Below are 25,649 nucleotides of genomic sequence, written 5' to 3'. Positions count from 1 at the left end.
CTAGAATCTCATACAAATGAGTGCAGATTCTACTTTTATCCTAATGAGGATCTCAGGTTCCCAGGGCTGAGAAACTTCTGGTTACCATCAGGCAATGGTTCTGGATACTCGTGCCTGCTCGTTGCCCACAGAAAATCCTGCAGATTGAAGCTCCTTACGCAGAGATTCTCCTGAGCCCACCCAAACTTTCTACTGTGGACACCACATCAGTAAATATTACTCAGCGAGTCCAAAGGCCCCAGAAATACAACATGGCACGATTGCCACACATGCTTTCAGAGATGAGAAGGGAAAGCCCTAGCACTGATTCCTGGTACTTGGTGCTCTCTGGATTTTTTGTTTGAATTCAGATACCTTCTCTGGTTTTTAAAAACTGGATTCAATCTATAGGTTTCATAGTTTTGTCAGCACAGGGCACCATCTCTGGGGCCAGGAGGCTCTGTTAAAGAGAAGATGCCTTTTAAGTATGCAGATACTTTTGTTTGGGTTTTTGATTGAATTCATCTGGCTAGAGTTTTATTAATTTAATTGATCCTCTTAAAGAATTTGATTTTTGTTTGATTTCCTCAAATATTTTTGTTCCCTATTTTGCTATCTGCTTTTTATTATTTTCTTTCTCTGCTTACTTTGTATTTCACTTGCTTATCTCCTATTTTTTTTTTTTATGTGGTGTAAGGTGAGGTTATTGATTTGAGGTCTTTTCTAATATAGCACTAGAACTATATATTTCTTTCTGCTAGGTTAACTTTATCTCAGTTTTGATGTTTTTGTTTTCATTCATTTCAAGATACTTTCTGTTCCCACTTTTGTTTTTTTTAACCATTAAATCATTTAAAATTGTGGTTTGTATATCTTTATGTTACTAATGTAAAGCCTAAAATTATAGAACTTCTAGAAGAAAACTTGGTAATAATTCTTTGTGACCCTTGGTTAGGAAAGAGTTCTTAAATATCAAAACTACAATTCATAGAAGATAAACTTGCTAAGTGGGACATCACCAAAATTAAAAACTTTTGCTCTTTGAAAGGCTATTAAGAGAATGAAAAGGCAAGTCATATTCTGTGAGGAGATATTAGCAAATCAGTTTCATAATGAGGGAATTGTACTGGATGGGGTGTGTATGGGAGGCAACCAATTAACATTTTTCTCTCACACTGATATTTCTTTCTCTGTCTCTCTCAAATCAATAAACATATTTTTAAAACAGAATGTATAAAAATATTCAAAACTCAATAACAAGAAAATAAGTAACCCAATTTTTAAAAAATGAGCAAAAATTTGAAGACTACTCATTCACCAAAGATATGCAGAAGTCATGTGCACACACAGACGCTCACTATCCCAAGGCATTCAAGAAATGCAGACTAAGTCCACAGTGAATCACCTCACCGCACATCTACTTAAATGTTTAAAATTAAAGACAGACTGAGCCAAGTCATGGCAAGGATGTAGAGCAACTGAACTCAGAGGTAAAATGGCACTAGCACTCCAGAAAATAGTTTGGCAGCTTCAAAAACCTTACCCATATACCTATCATGTAGCCCAGCTCTTTTACTGCTAGGTAATCAGCCAAGAGATGAAACCATGTTTACTGGAAGACTTTTACAAGAAATGTTCATAACATATAACTGTAACATACAGTTATATTTGTAGTCGTCAAAGCTTGAAACCACCCAAATTTGCATCAATGGGTAAATGGGTAAGTTGTTACATTCAGTGATTGTATTGATACAATGATCCATTGATACAATGAAATACTACTTGGCAATAAAAATGGAATGGGATCTTGATATAAGCAAAATTCTGGAGAAGGAAAGATACCAGACAATTAATACCAAATGATTTATTTATATGACACTCTAGAAAATGCAAACTATCATGAAAAAAAGCAGAATAGTGGTTGCTAGGGGAGGGGGGTGAGGTAAGCAAGGGCAGAAGAGATTACAAAGGAGTCAGAGGAAACTTTTGAAGAGGGTAGATATCTTGATTTGCTTGACGGTGATGATGTTTCACAAGTCAAAACTTATTAAATTTTATACTTGAAATATGTGCTATATGTCAATGACATCACAATAAAGGTGTTGAAAAAGGTCCTCACTCAGCCCTGGCTGGCATAGCTCAGTGGATTAAGTGCGGGCTGTGAACCAAAGTGTCCCAGGTTCGATTCCCAGTCAGGGTACATGCTTGGGTTGCAGGCCATGACCCCCAGCAACTGCACATTGATGTTTCTCTCTCTCCCTCCCTTCCCTCTCTAGAGATGAATAAATAAAATCTTAAAAAAAAAGAGGTCCTCACTCCAGAAATTGCCCTTTAAATTAGAATCAAATGGAAATGACAGCGCTAGAAGGATCAAGCTTCTTGAGAAATGTTAGGATAACTATGCCACTTGCCCAAGACCCTGGGAACTGCAGTACCCTTCTGTTTTCCTTATGAACTTTAGGCTATGGGATGGAATGAACAGCACAGAAAAAATTCAAATATCCTGGGTCTTCTGTGAGGAAGAGTTTAAGGCTCCAGGCCACTAGGTCTTTACCAAAATCTGCATGTTCTTTCCCTTGAAATTTGACTGTACATGATTACATGTGGCTAAACATTTTTAGTCTTTCTTATAGTTAGGTAGGGCCACATAGCTCTTCTCAGCAACAGAAAGTGAGCAGAAATTATGAATTCCATGTGAACTAAGGATTTAAGAAACACCTGGCCTCCCCAGTTGTCTTTACCCTTCTGCTGTCTTGATGCTGAGGCAATACTGTCCCAGGGGACCGTGCCACAGATGGCAGAGCCACAGATGGAAGAAAGTTGGGCCCACGAATCCCATGTGGAATAGTGCCACTTACCCCCTAGTTCCAATCATATTTTCACATGAACAAGAAATAAATTTCTCTAGTATTTGATCCATCGTTATGTTTTTGGATTTTTTTGCATAGCATTTTAGCCTACTGTGTTAGGCTAAATGTCAAGGTCAGTAAGCCTCTGCCCAGATGCCCCCAGGGGAAAGCCAGGACTGCAGACTCATCCCACACATCCTAACAGTTCTCCCTACAACTCACCTACAGCATCCCAGCAGGCCCTTTGATTTCTCTATTATCTAAGGTCAATTTCCTAGAAACCTTCATAGGAAGAGGACAGCTGGGCTAACTCTTTTAGTCTAGAACTTACTATAAGGCAAAATAAGTGGGAAGGATCCAATTACTTATGGATTCTTTTTCCAACATCTCTTAATCCCCAGATCCAACAGCTTTACAGGTACTGGTTTGTCTGCTCTGCATCCTTTCATATTTCTTCCAACTGAAGTCCAAATCAGAATGAGGAAGTCCAAATCAGAATGAGGAGTGTGCATTTGGCCTCTGGTCTTCCACAAATTTGCTCTCTCAAATGAAACCCTACCCTAGAGCAAACTGGAACTGGGTTTTTACTGGGACCTGCACTTCACCTCACCACAGACACTAGAGCTGAGCCCAGAGGATGAACTAGTATTTCCTCAAACCATAATGAAACTCCAGTGCCCAACACACTGAGGGCTAAGGACAGGGACCAGACTATGCAGAATCTGTTCTCAGGCCATGATCCCTTCCTATGATCTTCCAAAAAGTCGATTTCTAGGTATGTTCAGATCCTCTTCTCTTTGCTATTACCTTCCTCTACAAAATGCCTCAGAGAAGTAGAGGGTCCATGTAAAGACAAACATATCTGCTTCATACTAGAGCCCCCTTAGGGGGAGAAATTGCATTACAGGATAAGCTGTCCAGCAGAAATATAATGTGAGCCACGTATGTAATTTAAAATTTTCTAGTATCTACATCAAACAGGTAAAGTGAAACAAGGTAATACATATTTTAGTGAATCCAACATATCCAAAAGATCACGACTGTAATCTACAATATAAAAATTAATAAGATCTCATATTATTTTTTGAACCAAGCCTTCAAAATCCAGTTTGCACTTTACACTTATAGCCCATCTCGATTCAGACTAGTCATGTTTGAATTGCTGGTGGCCCTTGGTTACCATATTGAACGCCAGCTCTAGTCAACTCCCCGATATTTGTTTGCCCCTTTACATTTACGTCAGGATTTCTTTTACAGTGGGATCTAAAAGCATGTAACACCTTTCTCCAGAAGTCATAGTTGCTCATTAACTAACTAGCTGTTCATGTTGAGCCTAAAGGAAAGGGGATGTGGAGATGCTAAAGAAATCATTCTCTTCCTAAGATAATTTGTATCAGATGAGTCATTTTCCCATTTCCCCCTTTCTACACTTCCATGCATTTAGAAGATTTTAAGCTTTCAATTACTACCCTTACATTTTTTTTAAAGATTTTATTTATTTATTTTTAGAGAGGGAAGGGAGGGAGATAGAGAGAAACATCAATGTGCAGTTGCTGGGGGTCATGGCCTGCAACCCAGGCATGTACCCTGACTGGGAATTGAACCTGCGACACTTTGGTTCGCAGCCCGTGCTCAATCCACTGAGCTACGCCAGCCAGGGCCATTACCCTTACATTTTTAAGATCTATGAAGGCTGTAATGAAAATTGAAGCTAGAATCTCTTTATTTTTATTTTAAAGCCACCAAAATTAACATTCTAATAAGTTTTGACACTCAATCTCATATATATGCTTACACAAAAATACAGCAATTTACTACCTTGTTTACTGCATTTTATACAACCTGTAATATTACAAGAATGTAAAATTACAGATCAATTTCTTTCATAAACAGATACAAACAAAACCTAAATCATGTATTAGCAAAAACAAATCCAGTATTTCACAAAAAAAGTTATAGTGGCTTATTTCAGAAATTTGTATTATATTTAAAAATTGAAACAAATCAATGTACTCCAGTAACAGAATAAAAATGACACACAATTATCTCAATAGTTGAGACAATAGCTGTTGAAATCAATCTTCCATTCAGTACAAAAACTTACAGCAAATTAAGACAACTTCCTAAGTTTGATCCCCTACATGACCAAGAAAAAAAAAGAGAGAGAAAAACCTCTTATTAAAATCCTATACCATGATTAATAGTAAAAGGTTTAAAGTTACACCCACTCAAGATCTGTAATTGTTCACTGTCATCAGCGGGTGCATTCTAGAACTGATTGATGTTCAAAGAAAAAGCAGAAAGAATGCAGAGCACAGGTCAGAAAGGAGACTTGAGGTGTGGGTGAGCCTTAAAAGGCACTGCTCAGGTGTGGGTGGGGCAGCAGAATATTCAAGAGCTTGGGCGGCGCAGGGTCATTGGGACTACACAGTTGCAAGGATTAAAATATGGACAAAGAGTGGTAGGAAAGTAGTATTTAGTGAAGGTGTAGATGGGAAAGCCGTGGTTTGTTACATTAAAAAAGGAGACAGTGCCAGCCTCATAGTCTAAGAAAACCCCAACTCGGCGAGGAGGCACCGTCATGGAGAGTAGCAGGGAACTGGAAGAGTCCTCATAGGCTCTATATTCATGTTTATGATGTAACCTAATCACCCAGTATCCATTTTGAGGTTGGTATCTGGAGTAAACATTCCAATTGCTCGAAAACTGGCTGGAAGAGATTGGAGGTCCTGCTGAATGGCTGCACACCCCCAGGATCCAGTCAGTCTTCTTGGTCACATCTACCTCCCAGTAATGTTTTCCTGAGGAGAAGAGTTGAGAGCCCAGGACACCACAGTCATAGTGCTCTTCCAGGTGAGACGCAGACAGCGTGGCACCCACAAATCTCAGTTGTCTCCGGTTTTTAGACAGGACAAGATTTAAATTAGCTGTCTGTGGATTTAGAGTCACGTCCACTGTGGGAAAAGGTACAACATCAGCCAATGAGGATGAGTGCATGGGTCTTATCACATGGAAGCAGGTGGTACGAATTGGAGCTCTGTGGTGGGGGATGGGCAGAAGTGTCACCAGCTTACACCTGAGAATGTGTGTGGGGTATGTCTGGGGAGCATCAGGACATGGCAGCTCAAAGAGGCCTTGGTTCTACTTACCCCAGTAGCTTTGGACATCTGTCAGCTCTGTAATGACAAAAAAGTCAATCATGTATAGAATCAACAGCCTCAGGTCTGACGTCTCTTTCCCCCTACCTGACTGAGGGATATGGCAAAGAATTCTGTGAGGATGTGAGCTGGCCATTTTATTCCCCCCAAACATGAACTGCATCTTCTTTGCACAGTATGTCCCACCCTATCTGACCCTCTCTTCGCCGCCATTCCCAAATACCAACTATATCCTCTCTCCCACTTGCTTCTTACTACTACGATAATCTCACGTTCAAAATCTCTGTCCACAATCTCCTCACCTCTGAACACTCGTAGCATCTTTTTCAGATCTGGAGCTCGAAACATACTCTTCAGCTTAGTGGGGAGATTTTCTGGCTTCTTCAGAGTCCAGTACTCACTCCTAGAGAACAGACACTATGAATCTCCTACACAGCTGACCCACATGGGTTCCTGCAGCACCGCTCCCCTTCATCTCCCAGGCCCCCTGGCAAACTTCAACATGCTTTCCTGAAGAAAATCAGCATCATTCCACAAAAGCCCTGATACTGGAGGCAGAAGAAATGAACAAGAAACTAGCTGCTGTCTAAACTTTGATAAGATTTGACCTCTTAAAACCTCCTTCTCTTTGTTTTGTTGTTTTTATGTAAGACATAATAATTTTCCCTTCTCTCTGCTTATCTCAGTGGCTATATAATATTCAATAAAATAATGGCTGCAAAATCCTTTGCTCAAAAAGAAAAAAAAAGAAAAGCCCACCAAAATATTTAAAATGTCAGTGACTACTGAGAGGGTCTACCACAAGTGGCTAGAAATATGTCTTGACAGGCAGAACACCAGGAAACCTGCTACTGGGGCTTTGAGAGCATCAAGTGAAGGGCTTCTTTCTGAAAATGTTTTGACTTTAAGCCTTAGATGTTCTCAGAGGCTTAAAAAGAAAAGCCTATAGAACAGCATCTTAAGAATTCACTGTCTCTTAGGATTCACTTAGATTTAGGATTGCGCCAGTTGGAGAAAGAAGACAGCCTCATCTCCAGGCTGAGAGTGTCGACTTCAGAAGAGACGAGACTGCATATTTCACGTGTCTGTGAGGAGTTCTAAGCTGCCTGGTATGTGGACAACTTTCAAAGTCACCCTCAAGGATGAGATTCTAGAGTATGGGATAAAGAGAATATGTTTTGATTTCAGGCTAAAACCACTCTTCTCAAATACTTCAGGTGTATGTTTTCATTGGAATTGAGAAAAATGGAAGTGTAAGAAGAACGAGGTAGCAAGACATTGACTGTTCCAAAGCCAAGAGAGAAAAGGAAATTCAAGGCAGATATCCCAAGGCCTAAATCGTGGACCCTGGGAAACAATGCAGATAGGAAACTTCCCTTTGATGAAATACATGGGCAATGAAAAGCCCTGTGCATTTTGAGGTAGCCATAAACTACTAGAGTCGGGACTGGAAACAGATACAGATGTCTGTGGAAAAGGAGTTCCATCACAGGGTACTAGGACAATCAGTGATATTGCAACCCTTTATTCTCATGGGCACTACTATCCTCAGTTTGTGACCTCCCGCTACCCAAATTCTCCTACCATAGAAACCAGGCCGTCATTCCCTTTATCTTGGAATACCCCCAAATTCTCATGATGAGTAACTTAAGACACCACAGTCCTAAATCTTCCCTGCCTTGTGATTTTTTCCCCTTTTCCATTGGCCACAAGGTAACTCTATGGGTGGGTGCAGGAATCTGTCACCCCAAAGGAACCACCTTGCATTCTCCCGCACATACCTTTCTGTGACATCACTCACATCCTAGGGAAGAAAGAGACAGGGTTAAGTCAATGTGCCATAGGCCCTGTCCTCCAGTAAAGCCTCATCCAGGTTCCTTATCCCATCCCCAACGTGGTGTGTTACAAGGAGAACACTGATAGCCCCAATATGGAAGCCACAAGGTAGAGATAAGAACTCAAGAGCACACTGTCCCTGCAATCCTCACATCCTATGTAGGGATGTGAGGAAATGGTATGAATCATTCATTAGTACCTTTGTTTTTACAACTCTGTGTCTGTTTGTGTGTAATGTTATATATGTACATCACCTGCATTTGCCAGATATAGCGCCTGGTCCCATGATTAAGTCATAATTTCTGTCCTCGAACACTTCATTCTGATTGCTGATGAAGCAGGGGTCTTAAATGTGGTTGTTTCATAAACCTCACCTCCTGTAACCTGCTATGTCCCCTTTGCTGGTATTTTCTATTTTTCTTGATTTCAACACACACATGCCCGCACACACGTACTGATTCCAAACTCCACTTCTCATATCCACAGGTACCACCAACTCAAGATTTTTGAAGGACAACTTACTTTTTTTGCAACCAATGAGGCCTCCTCTATTATCTTCCACCGTCCTCAATGATACCAGCATCCACACGTCACCAAATTTAAGTACTGCTCTAAAAACCACCTTATATTCACCCTGATGTCGCATCTTAGACCAAACTAGTACATTTCACAACCTTAACTTGTTTTAGCCACCAGCTTTTCAAGGTTATCACTGCCACTATCTGCCTCATTTGAATAGAATTACCTCATAGCCCATCTGGTCTCCCTAACTTCTGCTTTGTACACTTCAGTGACTGACAGTTTGATTTGTGTAACACAGGAATAACTATTGAAGTTATTTTTATTGCATTTAACAGAAACACTATTCAAACTGGACCAAATATGGAAAGTGGTCGAGTAGAAGTGGTAAATATGTCAACTTACACAAAATATCTAGGATTTTAAGGCATGGCTGTACAGAGGAACTCAAATGATCCAATCAAGGGCCACTGCATGGCTGTTTCTTCTATGGGTTATTTCTTCCAGTTTATGTTTTGAAACTTGAAAGCTGCAGGCTTATATCTGGCTACCAAATCTTAATGGGCAACAATATCACAGAGCCATGGAAAAGAGAAGGAAGAATGTGTCTATGATGGGCAAGCTCTAGAAAAACTGACTATGACATAACACTCAAATTAAATGTCCCCGGGGTAGTCATATTAATAGGTGTGAGTGTCTAGACAGATGCCTGGAATAGCAACATAAACTGATGATCCCTTTGAACTTACGGAGCGATGTTCACAGTTTGAGGAGTCTGCTGGGGCGGGGGGGGGGGGGGCTGGAACTGGAAGGGAGGAAAACTTTAGGTTAACCCAACATCAAAGATGGAAATAAAAGGGCAAAAAGTATAAAATGGAGATGTGAAAACATAAGCAATTAATGAAGAAAAGCTCCAACAGGTGGAAAGTAACTACCCACTGACTCCAGTTATTAGGGACCAAGAGTAAGTATAGAGATGATTATTATACCAACAAAGGGAGAGCAAGAGGAAAGTAAAAGACAAACAGAAAATAGGGAAGATCCCAAAGGTTCCCGAACGTCACAAGGTGCTTCCTGCCTCAACTTCAGTCACACTATTCACTTTATATAAAAACCAGCTCTTCTGATTTCAACCTCAGTTCAATCTCCACCATCAAATCTCTCTAGATTTGACATCCTTCTCTGTGTTGACCTACATACACACACACCAGTGCCCAGTCTTCTTTGGATCTTAAAAGACCAGTTCAAACTCCGATTACAATGTGTTAAATGATTCTGCCCTAGAGAAGAGAGTGAAAGCAAAGAAAGGCTGGTGATTACACAAGAATCTCTGTCTGAGTAAACTTGAGTTTGGTATGTGTTTACCAGTGACTAAGCCGTCAAGTACAGGTGAAAGTACATGACAAATCCCAAAAGAGTTTCATAGAGAACAGGTGCCCAATGGCCAGTGATTCTCAACAGGGAGGAGGTGGGAGATATTCCCCCAAGGGACATTTGGCAACGTCTAGAGGGTTTTTTTTGTTATCACAGCTGTGGGTGGGTGCTACTGGTATCTAGTAGGTAGGGGCCAGGGGTGCTGCTACATCCTACAACATACAGGACAGCCTCTCACAGCAACTTTTCTAGCCCAAAATATCAATAATTCCAAGACTAATTAATGCTGCCATAGACTATCACTGGATACAGTAGATTTTCTCTGCAGTATTAAATGAACTTTTGGACCACCTTTTCTACATAATAAATAAAAGCAAGATTCTTTTAGCAGCTATACTTCTAGTTACCTATGCTTTATTCATGACCTCTGCACTGCTGAGTAAGAAGAGGCACTCCAAGCTCTGGCTGGCGTAGCTCAGTGGATTGAGCGCGGGCTGCGAACCAAAGTGTCGCAGGTTCAATTCCCAGTCAGGGTACATGCCTGGGTTGCAGGCCATGACCCCCAGCAACCACACATTGATGTTTCTCTCTCTCTTTCTCCCTCCCTTCCCTCTCTAAAAATAAATAAATAAAATCTTAAAAAAAAAAAAAAAAAAGAGACACTCCAGGGTGGAAGGAATTTTTTCCATGCCCCCACAAGGATACGAGTCCCATGTCAGGAGGACAGGAAAGTTAGTCTCTCTTTGCCCTGTCTCTCGGATTGGGCACTCCTTCATGAGTCTTACCTGCAGCAGTTCCATTGTGGACCCCTGACACCGACGTTCCAGATCTGAGATGAGCTCCTTCAGTGCCTGGCTCTGGTGAACTAGCTCATCCTCAGCCTCTTCTATAATACTCAACCCTTTCTTCTTTTCCTCCTCCAGCTTTTTCAGTTGCCGCTGCTCCTCTTTGTCCAGGATGCTTCTCAACTGATTAAACTCTGCCTGGATCCGGTGTCTTTCAGGTTCCATCTGGTTCTTCAAGTTCATGGAAGAGAAAAAGGCTGCTAGTCTGTGGAGTTGAAGATTTCCCCTCTAAAGGGTGTGGAGTCAGACTCAGCACTACTTTTCTGGCCGGGTCTCACTGGTAAGAGGAGGCATGAAGGGGAAGAAAGTCCTGCAAAACCTGGTTCTTCAATTCTACCCTCCACTCTTCCCAGAACATTAGCCTCGGGCAGCCTTATCAAGGCTTCCTAGATATACACTGTGATTCCTGGGTGAGGTTTAGATTTCAAGCATCCTCCCAGGCCTCTCAGGCCTCTGAATCAGCCTCCCTGTCCAACTCTGAGTGTGAAGGCAATAATGACTAGCCTGCGCCTAACCTGTCTTTCCAAGTTTCAGAGCTTGAAACTGTATGCTAACGGCCATGTTCCCTTTCTTATACGATTGCCATTAAAAAACAAAACAAACAAACAAAAATTGCTGAATTCCCTTTTGATGGGTTCATTCTCTAAATATCCCTTTCCTCTTCCCAGCCCGGCACCAAGAACAGTAACCTTCTTTGGAAGGGTTGTAGTGAAGGACTAGGCAAAGGGAAGCCCTTCTAGCCAAGCTGGGAATAGACAGGACCAGGTTTCTTTGCCCTTGGCTCCCATTCCCTGCCCTGGTTCCCAAGACACCATCAGGAACAGTCTCTCTTACTTCCCAGGATGTCCTCCTTGCTATGATAACAGCTTTTAGTTTCTCAGCTTCCTGCTGCTCTTGCCTCAGCCTCTTCAGAGACTCCTGGAATTTCTCCTAGAAGAAACACACCGAGTCAAGCAGGGTACAGTGTCAAATTGTCTCAGTGACCAGACAAGAAATGAATGGGACAGAGTATGCTAATCTCATAAGAAGCCTGTCTTGCTCTGGATTAAACACACACACACACACACACACACACGCACACACACAAAAAAACAAAGAAAGTCAAACTATCTTTTATATACAGGAACAGACACCAGTGGGAACAGGATAATTCTTTCTCCTCCCAGGGCAAGAACCTGATCACTTCAGTCTTTTATTCTCATTGCCAACATAACATACCCCCCTTGCTTAATCCACCAAACCTCTTCTTTGCCCCTAGCAGCATTCTTGAGTCAAAAGGCCTGCAGAGCTGATCCTGCATAGCAAGGAAGATGTAAAGTCTCTCCTCTTGGCCAGAGGGAGTTTAAAATTCTCTAGATTCATTCCTCTAGCTAAATGAGAGGACTACAAAGGAATTAAACTAGAAATTAAGTTTCCTGCCAAGAACTCTGTTCCTCCCTACTTTCCTTCCATGTGGGCTCCCACCTGGTACTCCTGGGCAACCTCCTCCATGAGGAACGTGTGGTGACCTCGGTGCTCCTGGGACCGCTCACAAAGCCAGCAAATTAGCTTCCCATCCTCCTTACAGAAGAGCTGGAGTTTCTCGCCATGATGTGCACAAAGGATCACCTTCAGCTGCTTCCCTGCACCCAACGCCACCTCTCTGAGCCTCTCTGCTATGTTGGCCAGGTGCCGATTAGGCCGCAGATTCCTGAGCTGGTAGCTGGCCTGACACACAGGACAGCTGCTTTCTCCTTCTTGGCCAATTAGCGATTCCTTGCTATTCTCTGTGATGCAGGCTTGGCAGAAGCTGTGGCCACAGTCTATGCTCAGGGGTTCTGTCAGGAGCTCCAGGCAGATGGGGCAGGTCACCTCATCTTGTATGTCCACCAGTACTGTTGAAGTCAGTGCAGCCATTCTTCTGGCCCCTGACTGCCCAGGCCTGGCTTCTAAGGTGCTTACAGAATCCTGGGTAGATATGCAAACAAAATAGGGTCAGAGTAAGAAAATGAGGGAGAAAAAAAAAGGGATCCTGACTATCCTGGATTAAGAAGTCAGACACTTTGGGTAACAAGGGCTTCTCATTCTAATTTCAAACACATTCTTTACCGCAGCTCATATTAGGCATGAATTTGCAACCTCACCAGAGCAAAGATTATAATTTCCTTTTGCTCCTACTGGATGGAGGGACAAATGGAGGCCCTGGAAAGGAGTGGCCTTGTATGAGACACCATCTGTCTGACCTCTTCTTAGTCCACCAAAACACGCCTTCAATGTTAAAAGCACCAAAACACACTGCTGTCTCAGGACTTTTGCACTTGCTGTTACTGCTTCCCCTAGATATCTGCAAGACTCTGACTTCATTCAACTCTCTCCTTTCATGTTCTCTTATCACAGGGGCCTGCTCTGTTGAGCCTAGCTAAGGCTCAGCTGCCCACACAATCACTCTCAATACACTTACCTGCTGGATTTTTCTTCTTATCACCACCTACTATATACCTTCAATAGTGTGAACTCTCACCAGAATATAGGGTCCATGGGATCAGAGACCTTGTTTTTGTTTGCTACTGTATCCTCCCATCTACCACACTGTCCACCCTACTAGTCCTCAACTTTTAATAATAAAAACCTGCGACTTTCTCATTCCTCCACAGATTAGGCCTTTCTCGTGAGCCTTTACACTTCTCTTTGCCATCACTGGGGCAAGGCTCTCAGTATCTAATCTCCAAGATCGAAGGGTATCATTTACTGTGAGGACTCTGTTCTACACAGAGCCCTCTCACCCCTACCCCAGAACCCCGAAGAAACAATGACCATAATAACGTGAGGTAATATTTTTACAACTAACACTTTTATAACCAGTTGTGATTTACACTGCTTTCTTTCCCTCATTCCACTGCTAAATCACATTCCCGTTTTCTTCATCCCTCATAGGAAAACTTGGAATAAATAAGAATATTTTTGGCCCTTTGATAAAGAAATAGAGAAATTAAATGACTTTATAAAAATCACACATCTTGTAAGTTGTAGAGTTGGCATAACTTAACACATCCACATTCCTAGTTCAAAGCTCTGTCCTCAACCTCCTAATTTTAAGCAGAAAGTTAAGAGGTACAGGTGGTATAAGTCAGGCACAGGCCTGGTGTTTTAGGAGTGTGAAAATAGGAGAGTTCTCATTTGAGAAGGAAATTTCACCAGGGCTTCTCATAAACTTTGATGGAACCCTTAGGGGGCCCATGTGTGGGGGAAAGAGGGCACAGGTGGAGGAACATACATTCTAGTGATAGAACAGTCCACAGAAAAAAGACTTGAGGAGAAGTTACACATACAGGTGGAGTGGCTGGGACAAAGAGGTCTTACAGCACTTTGGAAAAGCAGGAGAAAAGTGTAAAAATGGAGGGAAGGGAGGAATAAGGTACTGATCCATGCCACAACATCAGTGAACCTTGATAACACTATGCTAAGTGAATGAAGCCAAACACAAAAGCCACATATTATACTACTTCATTTATATTAAATGGGAAGTGACTGTTACTGGGTCTGGGGTTTCTTCTAGGGGTGATGAGATATTCTGGAATTACACAGTGGTGCTGGTTGAACAGCTTGGTGATTATACCCCCCAAAATTAAAATGCACATCTTTTAAGGATGAACTTTATGGCATTTGAATTATATATTAACAAAAAAATGAATGAGGAAAGAAAAAAATGAGGAGTAGGCTAGCTTGTGTCTTCTGGTTCAGAATTCTCCCCATTCACAGCTTTTACACAGGCACGCCAAGGGAGACGATCTAAGAGTCAAGCATGTTACCACAGTTGGCCTGGGGAAGTAACAATGAATGAAATAAAGAGTACTCTACAAGGAGGTATACCATTTAGACTTCCACAGGGGGCAAACCTGTTTTCGAAGACATTAGACAAAAACAATCATTAATTCAGACTATTCAGACAAGTATGTATGCATGAAAATATTTGTGTTAAGGAAGAGTGGAAGAAAGGCAGAAAATAATCATAGATACCACTTTCTGATCACTTTTGTGCTAGGTAATGGCTGAATTCTTTACAGGCATTATATACTGTAATCCCACAATTCTATTAGGTCTGAATCCTGAATATATCAGTCTCTAGCTTTGGAACAAGAAATCTAGAAGCTTGCTTGGGTAGACACTCAAGGTGCTAGAGCTTATTCTAACTTTATCTTTTGTCTGTGTTGAGGATGTTAAGATCAATGTCCTTACTGAAACGCATCTTTATTCTCATAAAGGCTGTTCTTGGAAGTTTTCTGTAGTTAAATTACACTACTGTTGTCTTATAACACACTGAGAATTTTTTTTAGTTCTCTCTCTCTCTTTTTCTTTTTACCATTCCAGCAATGAATCACTTTCACTGGAAGCCATACGTTCTGCTTGCCTAACTGAAGTCTTGTTCGGGCTATTTAAGAACACCCAGCTCACAAACACACCACATAGTTGAAGGCACACTATTAGTGCCCTGGTCCCAACTGTGACGCTCGTGTGCAGGAGAGGACACAGGAGGGCTGAGAGCAAGTGTGATTTCATAATTTTTCTTTGTCTAGTCCCCTAGCAAATACATACAACATGGTCAATGTGGGTATAATCTGAGATAACAAGGTCCTGTAATTTGTACCAATTGGGGGAGTAAAAAGCCTCAAATTACCTGCAGGAATAACACACCCTTTCAGAAGGGAGGGCTGAAGAAACTGTCCACGAATAAGAAAAACATTCTGTGAAACACAGCATGCACAGCTGTGCAGGGTGAGTACAGGGCATTTCCTGGAACCCAAGTTGAAAACAAAAACCTCGTGCTTCCACCTAGTGTTTGCCGGTGCTCTTGCAGGCCCTGGACCTGTTCATCAGCTTTGCCCAGTTTACTAACAGCAATGCTAAGAGTTAGTATTAAAAGTCTGTTATGCATCAGGTAACAATCTAATTATTATACATAATACAACTCAAGAATTCCTTATAACACCACTGAGTTTCCCTTTAACCCCACTTCACAGTTGTATAAACTGAGGCCCAGAGAGGCTAGGAAGCTAGTCCAAGTGGTAGATCCAGGAATTCAATGCAGGCGCTCAGGCTACAGAGCCAGTGTTCTTACTTTTCCTCCCTATTCCTCTTTTCTATAAAGGGTACAGAATAAAATTGTTAACAGGTTAAAGAAATCAAGCAACTAACTGGTATCACACAGCATTTATCTATCACCTAATACACTAATGTTTAACCAAATTAATCACATGTACGGACAATGGGCATTTAGTTGATTTAATATTACCCTACATACCTACATAGTCTCACTTAGAACACCAGAATATGAGGGTCTATCACCTTTATAAAATTGGGATTATGAGGGCATCTCCCAGAGCTTAGTTAGCACTGTACCTAACCCAAGAGATGCACAATTAACTTTATAATGAGATTAAAATTAGAACTTACTGCTGAGTTCATAATAGATAAACTTGATGTTGGCACTGGGGCATTACAAAAGAAACAAAAGTGCTATTTTATAAATTGTAATGTTAAAAATAATTGTGTTTGAAAAGGTCAATAAAATATACAAGTCTTCAGCCAGGCTAAATAAGAAAAAAGAGAGGACACAAATTACTACTAACAGAAATGAAAGGAGAGACATCACTCATTACTACAAATTCTATGGACACTAAAAGCGTAATAAAGGACTAATATAAAAAATTCTGTGTCCACAAATTTGATAACCTAAATAAAAAGGACTAATTCCCTGAAAGACACAATTTTCTAAAACTCACATAAGAACAGACAATTTTATACCCTGGCTGGTGTGGCTCAGTGGATTGAGCACCAGCCTGCAAAACAAAGGGTTTCAGGTTCTATTCCTAGTCAGGTCACATGCCTGGGTTGTGGGCCAGGTCTCCAGTAGGGGGGCATGAGAGAGGCAACCACACATTGATGTTTCTCTCCTCTTTCTCCTTCCCTTCTCCTCTAAAAGAAAAAATAAATAAAATTTAAAAAAAGAACAGACAATTTTATAAGCCTATTTCTATTAAAGAAATTGAATCAATAATTACTAACCTTCCAAAATACAAAATAACAGGTCCAAATGAGTTAACCTGTGAATTTTATGAAAAGATTTAGGAAAGACATAACACCAATCCTCTACAATCTCTTTCAGAAGATAAGTAGAGGTGCCTAACTTGTATATTCTGTGCCCAGCACAACCTAATACCAGTATCTTGAATGTAAATTAGACTCAACAATAAGAGAACAAAAAATTCTGATTACAGAATGCGCCACAGACCTTAACAGACACCAACAAAGAAAGTATACAGATGGGAAATAAGCAGAAAAGATGCTCTACATCATATGTTATCAGAGAAATGCAAATGGAAATAAGCACAATGCAAGAAGGCTACAGACCAGTATCTCTCATTAACATAGATGCAAAATTCCTCAACAAAATATTTGCCAATCAAATCCAACAATGTATAAAAAGAATTATACACAATGACCAAGAAAGATCTATCCCAGGCATGCAAGGCTGGTTCAAATTTTAAAAATAAATTAATGTTAAAAAAAGAAAAATCACATAATCATATCAGTTGATGCAGAAAAAGTATTTGACAATTCCAATGCCTATTTATAATAAAATCAAAGTTAAAAAGGAATAGAGAATTTCTTGAACTTGATAAGAGCACATCACCTACAAAAAACATGCAACTAGCATTATGTTTAATGATGAGAACTTGAAGCTTTCCCACTAAGGTCAAGTATAAAGGAAGTATGCCTCCTCTCACCCTCCTTTCAACATCATACTGAATGTTCTAGCTAATGTGATGGGGTATGAAAGAGAAATGAAGGTATACAGATTGGGAAGGAAAAAAAACCTCTTTTTGTTCACAAACAACATAATCATCTGAAACCATCAACAACAACAAAAAAACCTCCTCCAATTAACAAGTGATTTCAGTAAGACTGCAGTCAATTGCTTTCCTTTATATCAGCAACAAACAAGTGCAATTTGAAATGAAAAACAACACATTACATTAGCACCCCCAAAATGAAATACTTGGGTATAAATCTGCAAAACAAGTATAGGCTCTATATAAAGAAAAGGACAAAACTCTGATGAACGAAGTCAAAGAACTACATAAGTAGAGTTATTTCATGTTTATGTCAATATATCAACTCTTTACAACTTGGTCTACAGGTTTAATGCAATCCCATTGAAAATTCCACAAGGTATTTAACAGGTATCAATAAACTGATTCTAAAGTTTATATGGAGAGGCAAAAGACCCAGAATAGTCAACATAATATTTTTTAAAAAAAGAAAAAAGTTGGAGGACTGATGTTACCCAAAGTCAAGACTTTCTGTAAAGATACAGTAATCAAGACAACGTGGCATTGGCTAAAGAACAGACAAACAGATAAAGGAAAATAGAACAAAGTTCAGAAATATATCCCCATACAGTCAACTAGTCTTGGCAAAGGATCAAAGGTGATACACGAGAGCAAGGACAGTGTCTTCAACAGATAGGGCTGGAACAACTGGACATCCACATGAAAAAAAAAAAATTAACCTAAACATACCCTTACACACTTCACCAAAATTAACTCAAAATGGATACATCATTGACCTAAATGTATAAAACAAAACTGAAACTCCTGGAAGTTAGCATAGGAGAAAATCTAGATGATCTTTGGTATGGTGATGCTTTTAGATATAACATTATGTCACCAAAGACACAATCCATGAAATAAACAATGAGAATTTGGACTCCACTAAAATTAAAAGCTTCCATTCTGCAAAAGATAATGTCAAAAGAATAAGAAGATACACTACAGACTAAGAGAATATATTTGCAAAAGGTACATTGGATGAAGGACTGTCATCCTAATATACACGGAACTCTTTAAAACCCAACAGTATGAAAACAAACCAAATTAAAAAATGAGCCAAAGACCTTAAAGGGCACCTCACCAAAGATATACAGACAGCAAATTAAGCACATGAAAAGATGTTCCAACTCACATGTCATCCGCGAAATGCAAACTAAAACAGCAATGAGAGACCTTATACACTTGTTAGAATTAGAATGACCAAAACCAGGAATGCACATAGCTCCAAATGCTGGTGAGCACGTGGAGCCACGGGAGCGCTTATTCACTGCTGGTGCAAATGCAAAATCACGCAGCCACTTAGGAAGAGAGCTTTGTAGTTTCTTGCAAAACTAAATATACTCTTACCATATGATCCAGCCACCACGCTCCTTGTTATTTAAACGGAGATGAAACTTATGGCTACACAAAAACCTGAACACAGATATATACAGCAGCTTTACTCATAATTGTCAAAACTTGGAAGCAACCATGATGCCCCTCATACGTGAATGGATAAGTAAACTGTGGTATATCCAGACAACAAAATATCATTCAGCTCTAAAAAGAAATAAGCTGTGAAACCATGAAGAAGCATGTAGTAAACTTAAATTCCTATTACTAAGTGAAAAAACTCAATCTAAAAATACTACATGCTATAAAATTGCAACTATATGATACTGGAGAAGGCAAAATTATGGAGACAAGGAAATGATCAGCAGTTGCCAGGGGTTGGGGTGAGAACATGAATAGGTGGAGCACAAAGGATTTGTAGGGCACTGAAACTACTGTTTGAGACTATAATGATGGATAAATGTCATTATGCACTTGTCCAAACACACAGAAGGCACAGAACATGCAAACCATAGACTATGGATGATTATGCTGTATCAGTGCCAGTGCATCTATTGTCTAACAAACGTACCACTCTGGTGGGGGATGGTAACACGCATGTGTGGGGGCAGAGGGTATATGGGATCTCTCTTTACAGTGCCCTCAATTTTGGGGGGATATTGCTGGGAATATAAAACCACTCTTAAGAAATTTTTGGTGATACCATACTATTTTAACTGAAGACCCACTACATTTCTTCAACAAAAATATATACACATACATTTATTTTAGGCAAAAGTGTACTTGGTATACACGATCTTTTAGGGGTGAGTTTGTTTCATAAATACAATGCAGTAATCACCCAAAACTTGAAATAATCCATAAAACTGTTAACTGGTAAATAAATAAATTGTGGTACATCCAAACAATGGCATATTACAAAACAATAATATGGAACTACTGAAACATACAAGATACATCTCAAAAGCATTATCCAAAGTGAAAGAAGCTCGACAGCAAAGTTACTGTATAATTCCATTTACAAAAATTGTAAAAAAGACAAAACTATACTATTCACAAGCAGATTAGTGGAATCCAGGGCCCAGGTATATGAGAAGGGGATGAACTGTGAAGAGACATGAGGAAATTTGGGGGATGATGGAAATGTCCTTTATGTATCATAATGTTGGTGGTCACAAAACTATATACATGTCACAACTCCTGGAACTTAAAGCTTAAAACTGATAACTCAGTAGATGTAAATAATAGCTCATTAGAGCTGACAAACAAAAGAAGAAATGCAATGAGAAAAATTGAAAGCTTGGCTTCCTGAGCTTCTAAACAACAATTAGAACTGTGTTGTCAAATATGATGGTAGTTACATATGTGGCTATGGAGCATTTGAAATGTGGCTAGCTGGAAATGAGATACAAATATAGAATAGGTACTGGATTCAAAGGTTTAGTAAGAGAAAATAATCTAAAATATCTCATTAAGGGTTTTATACTGATACATGTCCTAATAATTTTCTAGTACATTCAGTTAAATAAAATAAAATCAATTTTACCTATTTCCTCTTACTATTTAATGAGGCTCCTAGAAAAATTTAAAATTATATATGTGGCCGTGTTATATTTCTTTACCAACTAATGCACCACTTTGGATAGTCAAGACAGGGTTAAGAAAAAAAGATGATTTAAGAGCTGTGGTCTCTTGTCAAAGGGTATAATAAAGTTGAGGGTGGAGAAAAGAAATGGTGAAGGAGAACAAGTTAGTGAATGCAATTAACAAGGGTTTGAGTAACCCTGTTCCTCACACCAGCAGGCCCTTGACCACCAGCTGCAGTTGAGTGAAGCCCACTGAAGAGACATGGAAGGCTAACTGCGTCTTTGACTGAGGTCAGGTCTCAAAAGCAGTGTGAATGGAAAGAGATGCCAGTCTGGCTCAGTGAGGAGAGCAGAACCCACAGCCTGAGGTCCTAGAGCCCTGATGAACAAATTAGCAAATGAAAGAGGACAATTCCTGACCGAGTGGGAACAGTTAAATCAGAAAAACCTGAATAAAGCCAAGGGGTCTGCTAACTAGAAGCACTGGCATCTAGTGGAGCTATTTGTGCAGGATCTCTAGGCATTTACCAGAACCAGCTCAGTCTCTGCACTTGAGCATCTTCAGGGATTCATATGCACATTAAAGCTTCAGAAGCAGTGCCTCAGGTAAGGCAGCCTCCTTCCCAAGTAGATGCAATTTAGGGTGCAAAATAGCTAGAAAAGGGTGAGGCAGGGTTGAAGGTGAGGGTGGGGATGGGGCAAGGCAGAGAACGGACTGATATTGAGATCTATTAGAATAGGTTAAAATTCAGTATCAAAATGGCTTTCATAATAAAGTCAGTGGCTGGGCAGGAGCTATTAAAGGTTGGACCAGGATGGAAGCGGGGGCTGGGGCTCAGAGTATAAATTGGAAATAACAAGGGCAGAGCTGCCTCCCAGCTAGGAGCTCCAGTGAAAGTGAAGTAAACATCCAAGCAGGTGGCAACTATGTTTATAAAATAAATTGGGTTTCTTGTGCTTGCAGAACAATAATTTCATCTTCACGTAGGATTATATTTCCTTTAACCTGTTATCTAAAATTGATTATCTAACAATTGGCGCTCCACAAGTATTTGAATTGGCACATTATCAGCTCCAAATATTTTAAACTTCACTTCAAAAACATTAACTTTGCAAATTCTTACAATATTGTCCTGCACAGGTTTCTTCTCCCTGAGTATTAGATAACCCATTAACTGAGATTTTTTCTGGATAAGTTATAAAATATGACTTTTTTCCTGCATCTCTGAAATTCCACTTGTAATTCGTAACTGTTGTATTTTAACCTATTTAGATGTCAGTAGTCATATTTTCCTTGATCATCGTGCATTTTACCATATTTTATTCTCTATGCTATTTCAAAACGTGTGCATTTTTAAAAGGTAGGCATTGAGTTTATCCATAACAACTTAATCATTTGAGTAACAGTAATAGCTTATCTATTTGGCAGATGGTCTCCTGTGTGTTTAAGACTCTGCCTCACTCCTTACCAAAACTGTAGGATATAAGTATTACTCCGTCCATTTTATAGATGGAAGAAATGAAGCTCAATAACAGGTGGGGGTCACACAGCCGCGTCTGAGTAACTGAGCCAGAAACGAAACACAGACGGCAGCCAGCACCCATCACCCCTGGCCTTAACCACACATTCTGCCTTGACTGAATGATTGGTTAAATGTTGTCCCTAAGCTCATTCCCTGTAAGGATAAAAAGGAAAGATAAAGTTATCTCTATTATGAGCTCCCTAGTAGAAGGGACCTCATCTCTTTCACTGCTGTCACCTGTGCCACAAGTGACATTAAGCGGCCCATTCACAGGGACTGGCAGACATCTCCCTGTGAAGGGCACACGGAGGGAATGAAAAGCCAGGGTGCTCCAGCTGTGAGCAGCACCAGGTGATCAGGCACTACAGAGCAAGCCAAGGAGTTTTAAACACATCCTGCGACAAACAGAAGGCACTCACTTTTGCGCTGTTTTTCTGGAGCACACTCAGCGCATGGCACAGCCCCTTTCGGAAACAAGCAGGTCTCCTCCGCCTCCTGCCGGCAGGTCCGGCTGGAGCCGGCTCGGCTCCCAGATCCTCAGGGAGGAGGTCCGGGCCTCCTGGGTGGAGGATAAACCATGCTCACTTCCTGGAGCAGAAAGGCAGGAGATGGGGGAGGGGCTGCTGACCTCTGAATCCACGCCAGGCCCAGTTTGCTGTCATTCCTCGCCAGACCTTCCAGAGCTGCCTCCCCACATTCTTTAGCTTCCAGAATCAGGGTTTAACTATCACTACTCTTTACAGTCTACTACTCCTAGCTCCAAAGGCACCTCTTCTGGGCTCCCTTCCCAAATTAGAGTCAACTCAAACCTGCAGTGGTCTCCCTCACTCCTCTTCCACCCGCGACCCTCTCAACTCAACCTGGAAGGCAGGTCAAGCACTCAGGACTAGTGGGGATGGCGGTGTCCGCCTGAAAATGGACTTGATTACTGACCTGGAATCTGCAGCCTGGATCAGAGCCGAAGATTTGCTGCTGCTACCACCTCGACCAAAGCAAAAAGACTCAAAGAGGCGGGGCAAGGGGAGGAGGAGATGCCGCTGATAGGGCGGATTTGCCCAGCGTTGCCTTAGGTCCTGCACTCAGGGGTGTGGTCGTCAGTGTCCCAACAGGCCCTAAGGTGTTCTCCTCCTGGACTACAAGTTCTGAGGCCTTGGAGAACGCCTGAAAGCCAGAGATGACATTTCTCAAATGTCTTCACTTTACTTTGGCTTTCTGACATCATGTCAGTGTTCAATAACATAGGTAATACACCTGTACTCCATATTAATATATTAATTAAAATATCTAAGTGAGTAAAAATATCTAAAGTTATAGGAGAGAATCAGGCATTACGATGGCGTGTTTTGCAAAATGATGGCTTTATGATGTCATGTTTTGCCAAATGAAAGAAAATTTATCAGTTAAAATTACAGATATTTTAAAGTTATACTTCAATATTTAATTTAACCTATATTACCGAGAGACTGTAAATGTTTGTTTTTAGATGATTATGAACACAGGCAAAGCTTATAAAGCCTAGGGACTGTGACTACAGGGTTTCAATGGCACAGCAGTTCTGAAAAGAAAGGTAGGCCGAACTTCCTGCCCCAAGGACACTGAGATGAAGACCCTGACCTGGTCTGGAGAAGTGGGTTGGGGGAGCGGAACGGAGCAGGAGGAGGGCATCCAGACAAGTCAAACCAGAAGGTCAGGCTATTTGACTTCTTTCTCTTAGCATGACATTTTCAAGGTTAATTCATTTTGTATCATGTACGAGTACTTTATTCTTTCGATGGCTGAATAATATTAGTATATGTATTTTCCACATTTGCATATGTATTATTTGTTATTTTTTAGATATTTGATTTTTTTCTACTTTTTGGGTTATTATAAATAATGTGGCTATGGATTTTCTTGCATAAGTTGTGGGGGTTTTTTGTTTTGTTTTTTGTTTTGGTAAATATAGGTGTCTTATTTCTTTGGGGTACATACCTAAGAATAAAATTGGTGTCTTTACCGCTTTGAAGATCTTCCACACTTTTCCAAAGTGACTGCACCATTTTACATTCTCACCAGCAAAATTAAATGTTTCTAATTTTCTCCACAACCATGCCAATATTTGTTAATGTATGTCTTTTCTATTATAATCATCTTAATAAATGTGAGTGGTATCTCATTGACATCTTAGAATTTTCCTAACAACTAAAGGTGTGAGCATTTTTTAAAAGAAGCTTTACTAATATTTGCATATCTTTGGAGAAAAGATTGTTCAGATCTTTTGCCAATTTTTAATTAGATTTGTGTTTTTGTTACTGAAATTTCTTTTTATATTCTAGATACAAGTCCCTTATGAGTTATATGGTTTGTAAATATTTCCTTCCCCTCTAGGAGTTATTGTTTCATTTTCTTGAATGCATTCTTAGAAGAACAAGTTTTTAGTTTTGATGATATCCAATTTTTTTGGTTACTTGTAGTTTTGGTGTTATACTTATGAATGTTTTTTGCCTAATCCAAGGTCATGAAGACTTGCTCCTATATTTTTTTCTAAACGTTTTATAATTTAGCTCATAGTGAAGTCTATAATCTATTTTGTGTTCATTTTTATTGCATAAGATAGAGGTCCAATTTTATTCTTTTGCATGTAGACATCCTATTGTCTCAGGCCCATTTTCTTTTCCCATTTGATCGTCTTGACGTTGATGGCAGGCTGCTAAAGAATTTTAATTGGTGCATATGTCTGTGTGAGCAATGGTAGGGGCCGGTGGGGGGTGACATGTTCTGAATGAATAAATGTTATGTAAGAAAAGATCACCCGGCAGCGGTGAGCAGGTTCAAAAAGACTGGAGGCAACAAAAATGCCTAAATCCAGGGAGAGTAAATGTCTAGCTTTTGCTTTAGTATGGAAGAAAAAGTGCTTAACTAGATGCTATCAAGTGTTAGACAAAAGGGAATGAATTTGTTTTAAGAAAAAAATTTTTTTCTCCCTGCAATTTGGGAACTAAGCATATGTGGGGATTAGGAATAAGTACGTCTAGATGTACATCCAGGTTTTTCACTTTCACATCTTAATAAAAGACATTAAGAAGAATAGGTATGTGAATTAAGAGATGAAGAATGAAAGTAAGAAGAGAAATATGTGTGATTTTTAAGGGAGTGAGGGGAAGCGGAGTTTGCCCCACCAAAATATCCCTCTTTGGGATATCGATTATTTTAAACTGGTTATTTTTAAAACACAAAAGACTCAGGAAAACCCATTGACCTTCCCGCTAACTGCCTAAAAGAATGATAGATGACCTTCTGCAGGAAGGAAGCTATCATGTAGATAACTGTAGTTTAATATGAACTAGGTGTGATAGATAGAGAGGAACCTAGCAAGGCCCCTTTGATCAAAGTCCTCTCTTGTTAAAGATGCCCAGAAACATTTATTTAGTAAACATTTGCTTTTCCATCTTCTATCCATGTGAATTGCTTTCCTCTCCTTTCAAGTGCCGAACCACAACCTTCCCCCTACCTCTTCTTGGCTAAAACCTTAAGTGCCCAGTCTGTTCTGGGGCCCTATATTTTTATGGAATCCCTGTATATACATATATACCATGTAATAATTCATATGGACATAGGCAAAAAAGGAGTTTTTTTAAAAAAAATTCTCATTAATATGACTAGAAGAAAGAAAGAATAAATGAATAAAAAATAAATAAATACATAAATAAATAAATCATCAATAGGCAGTGACACTTGGAAGTTGAGAAAAAATTTTCATCTGAAGTCTTTTCATGTTTGTTCTAGGGCTAAAGTTTAAA

The 25,649-nt window shown here is 40.1% G+C and overlaps 1 protein-coding gene across 1 annotated transcript in view; it reads right to left on the bottom strand.

Annotated features, from left to right (window-relative positions):
* Positions 1 to 22,857, bottom strand: part of TRIM6 (tripartite motif containing 6) — a 38,554-nt gene extending 15,697 nt beyond the window's left edge. The window contains exons 1-9 of the mRNA XM_028515503.2: positions 22,804 to 22,857; positions 22,290 to 22,458; positions 12,025 to 12,507; positions 11,395 to 11,490; positions 10,501 to 10,731; positions 7,768 to 7,790; positions 6,289 to 6,389; positions 5,978 to 6,004; positions 4,545 to 5,782 (exon numbers count right to left, since the gene is read on the bottom strand). Coding sequence (XP_028371304.2) covers positions 5,220 to 5,782; positions 5,978 to 6,004; positions 6,289 to 6,389; positions 7,768 to 7,790; positions 10,501 to 10,731; positions 11,395 to 11,490; positions 12,025 to 12,456 — 1,473 coding nt within the window. The 5' untranslated portion in view covers positions 12,457 to 12,507; positions 22,290 to 22,458; positions 22,804 to 22,857 and the 3' untranslated portion in view covers positions 4,545 to 5,219. Of the gene's footprint in view, positions 5,783 to 5,977; positions 6,005 to 6,288; positions 6,390 to 7,767; positions 7,791 to 10,500; positions 10,732 to 11,394; positions 11,491 to 12,024; positions 12,508 to 22,289; positions 22,459 to 22,803 lie in introns of the transcript that reaches the window.
* Between the last annotated feature and the right edge of the window lie 2,792 nt (positions 22,858 to 25,649).

This window comes from Phyllostomus discolor, chromosome 6 (genome assembly GCF_004126475.2).
Source record: "Phyllostomus discolor isolate MPI-MPIP mPhyDis1 chromosome 6, mPhyDis1.pri.v3, whole genome shotgun sequence".
NCBI classification, from domain to species: Eukaryota; Metazoa; Chordata; class Mammalia; order Chiroptera; family Phyllostomidae; genus Phyllostomus; species Phyllostomus discolor.
This window is presented reverse-complemented; position numbering and strand designations above follow the sequence as displayed.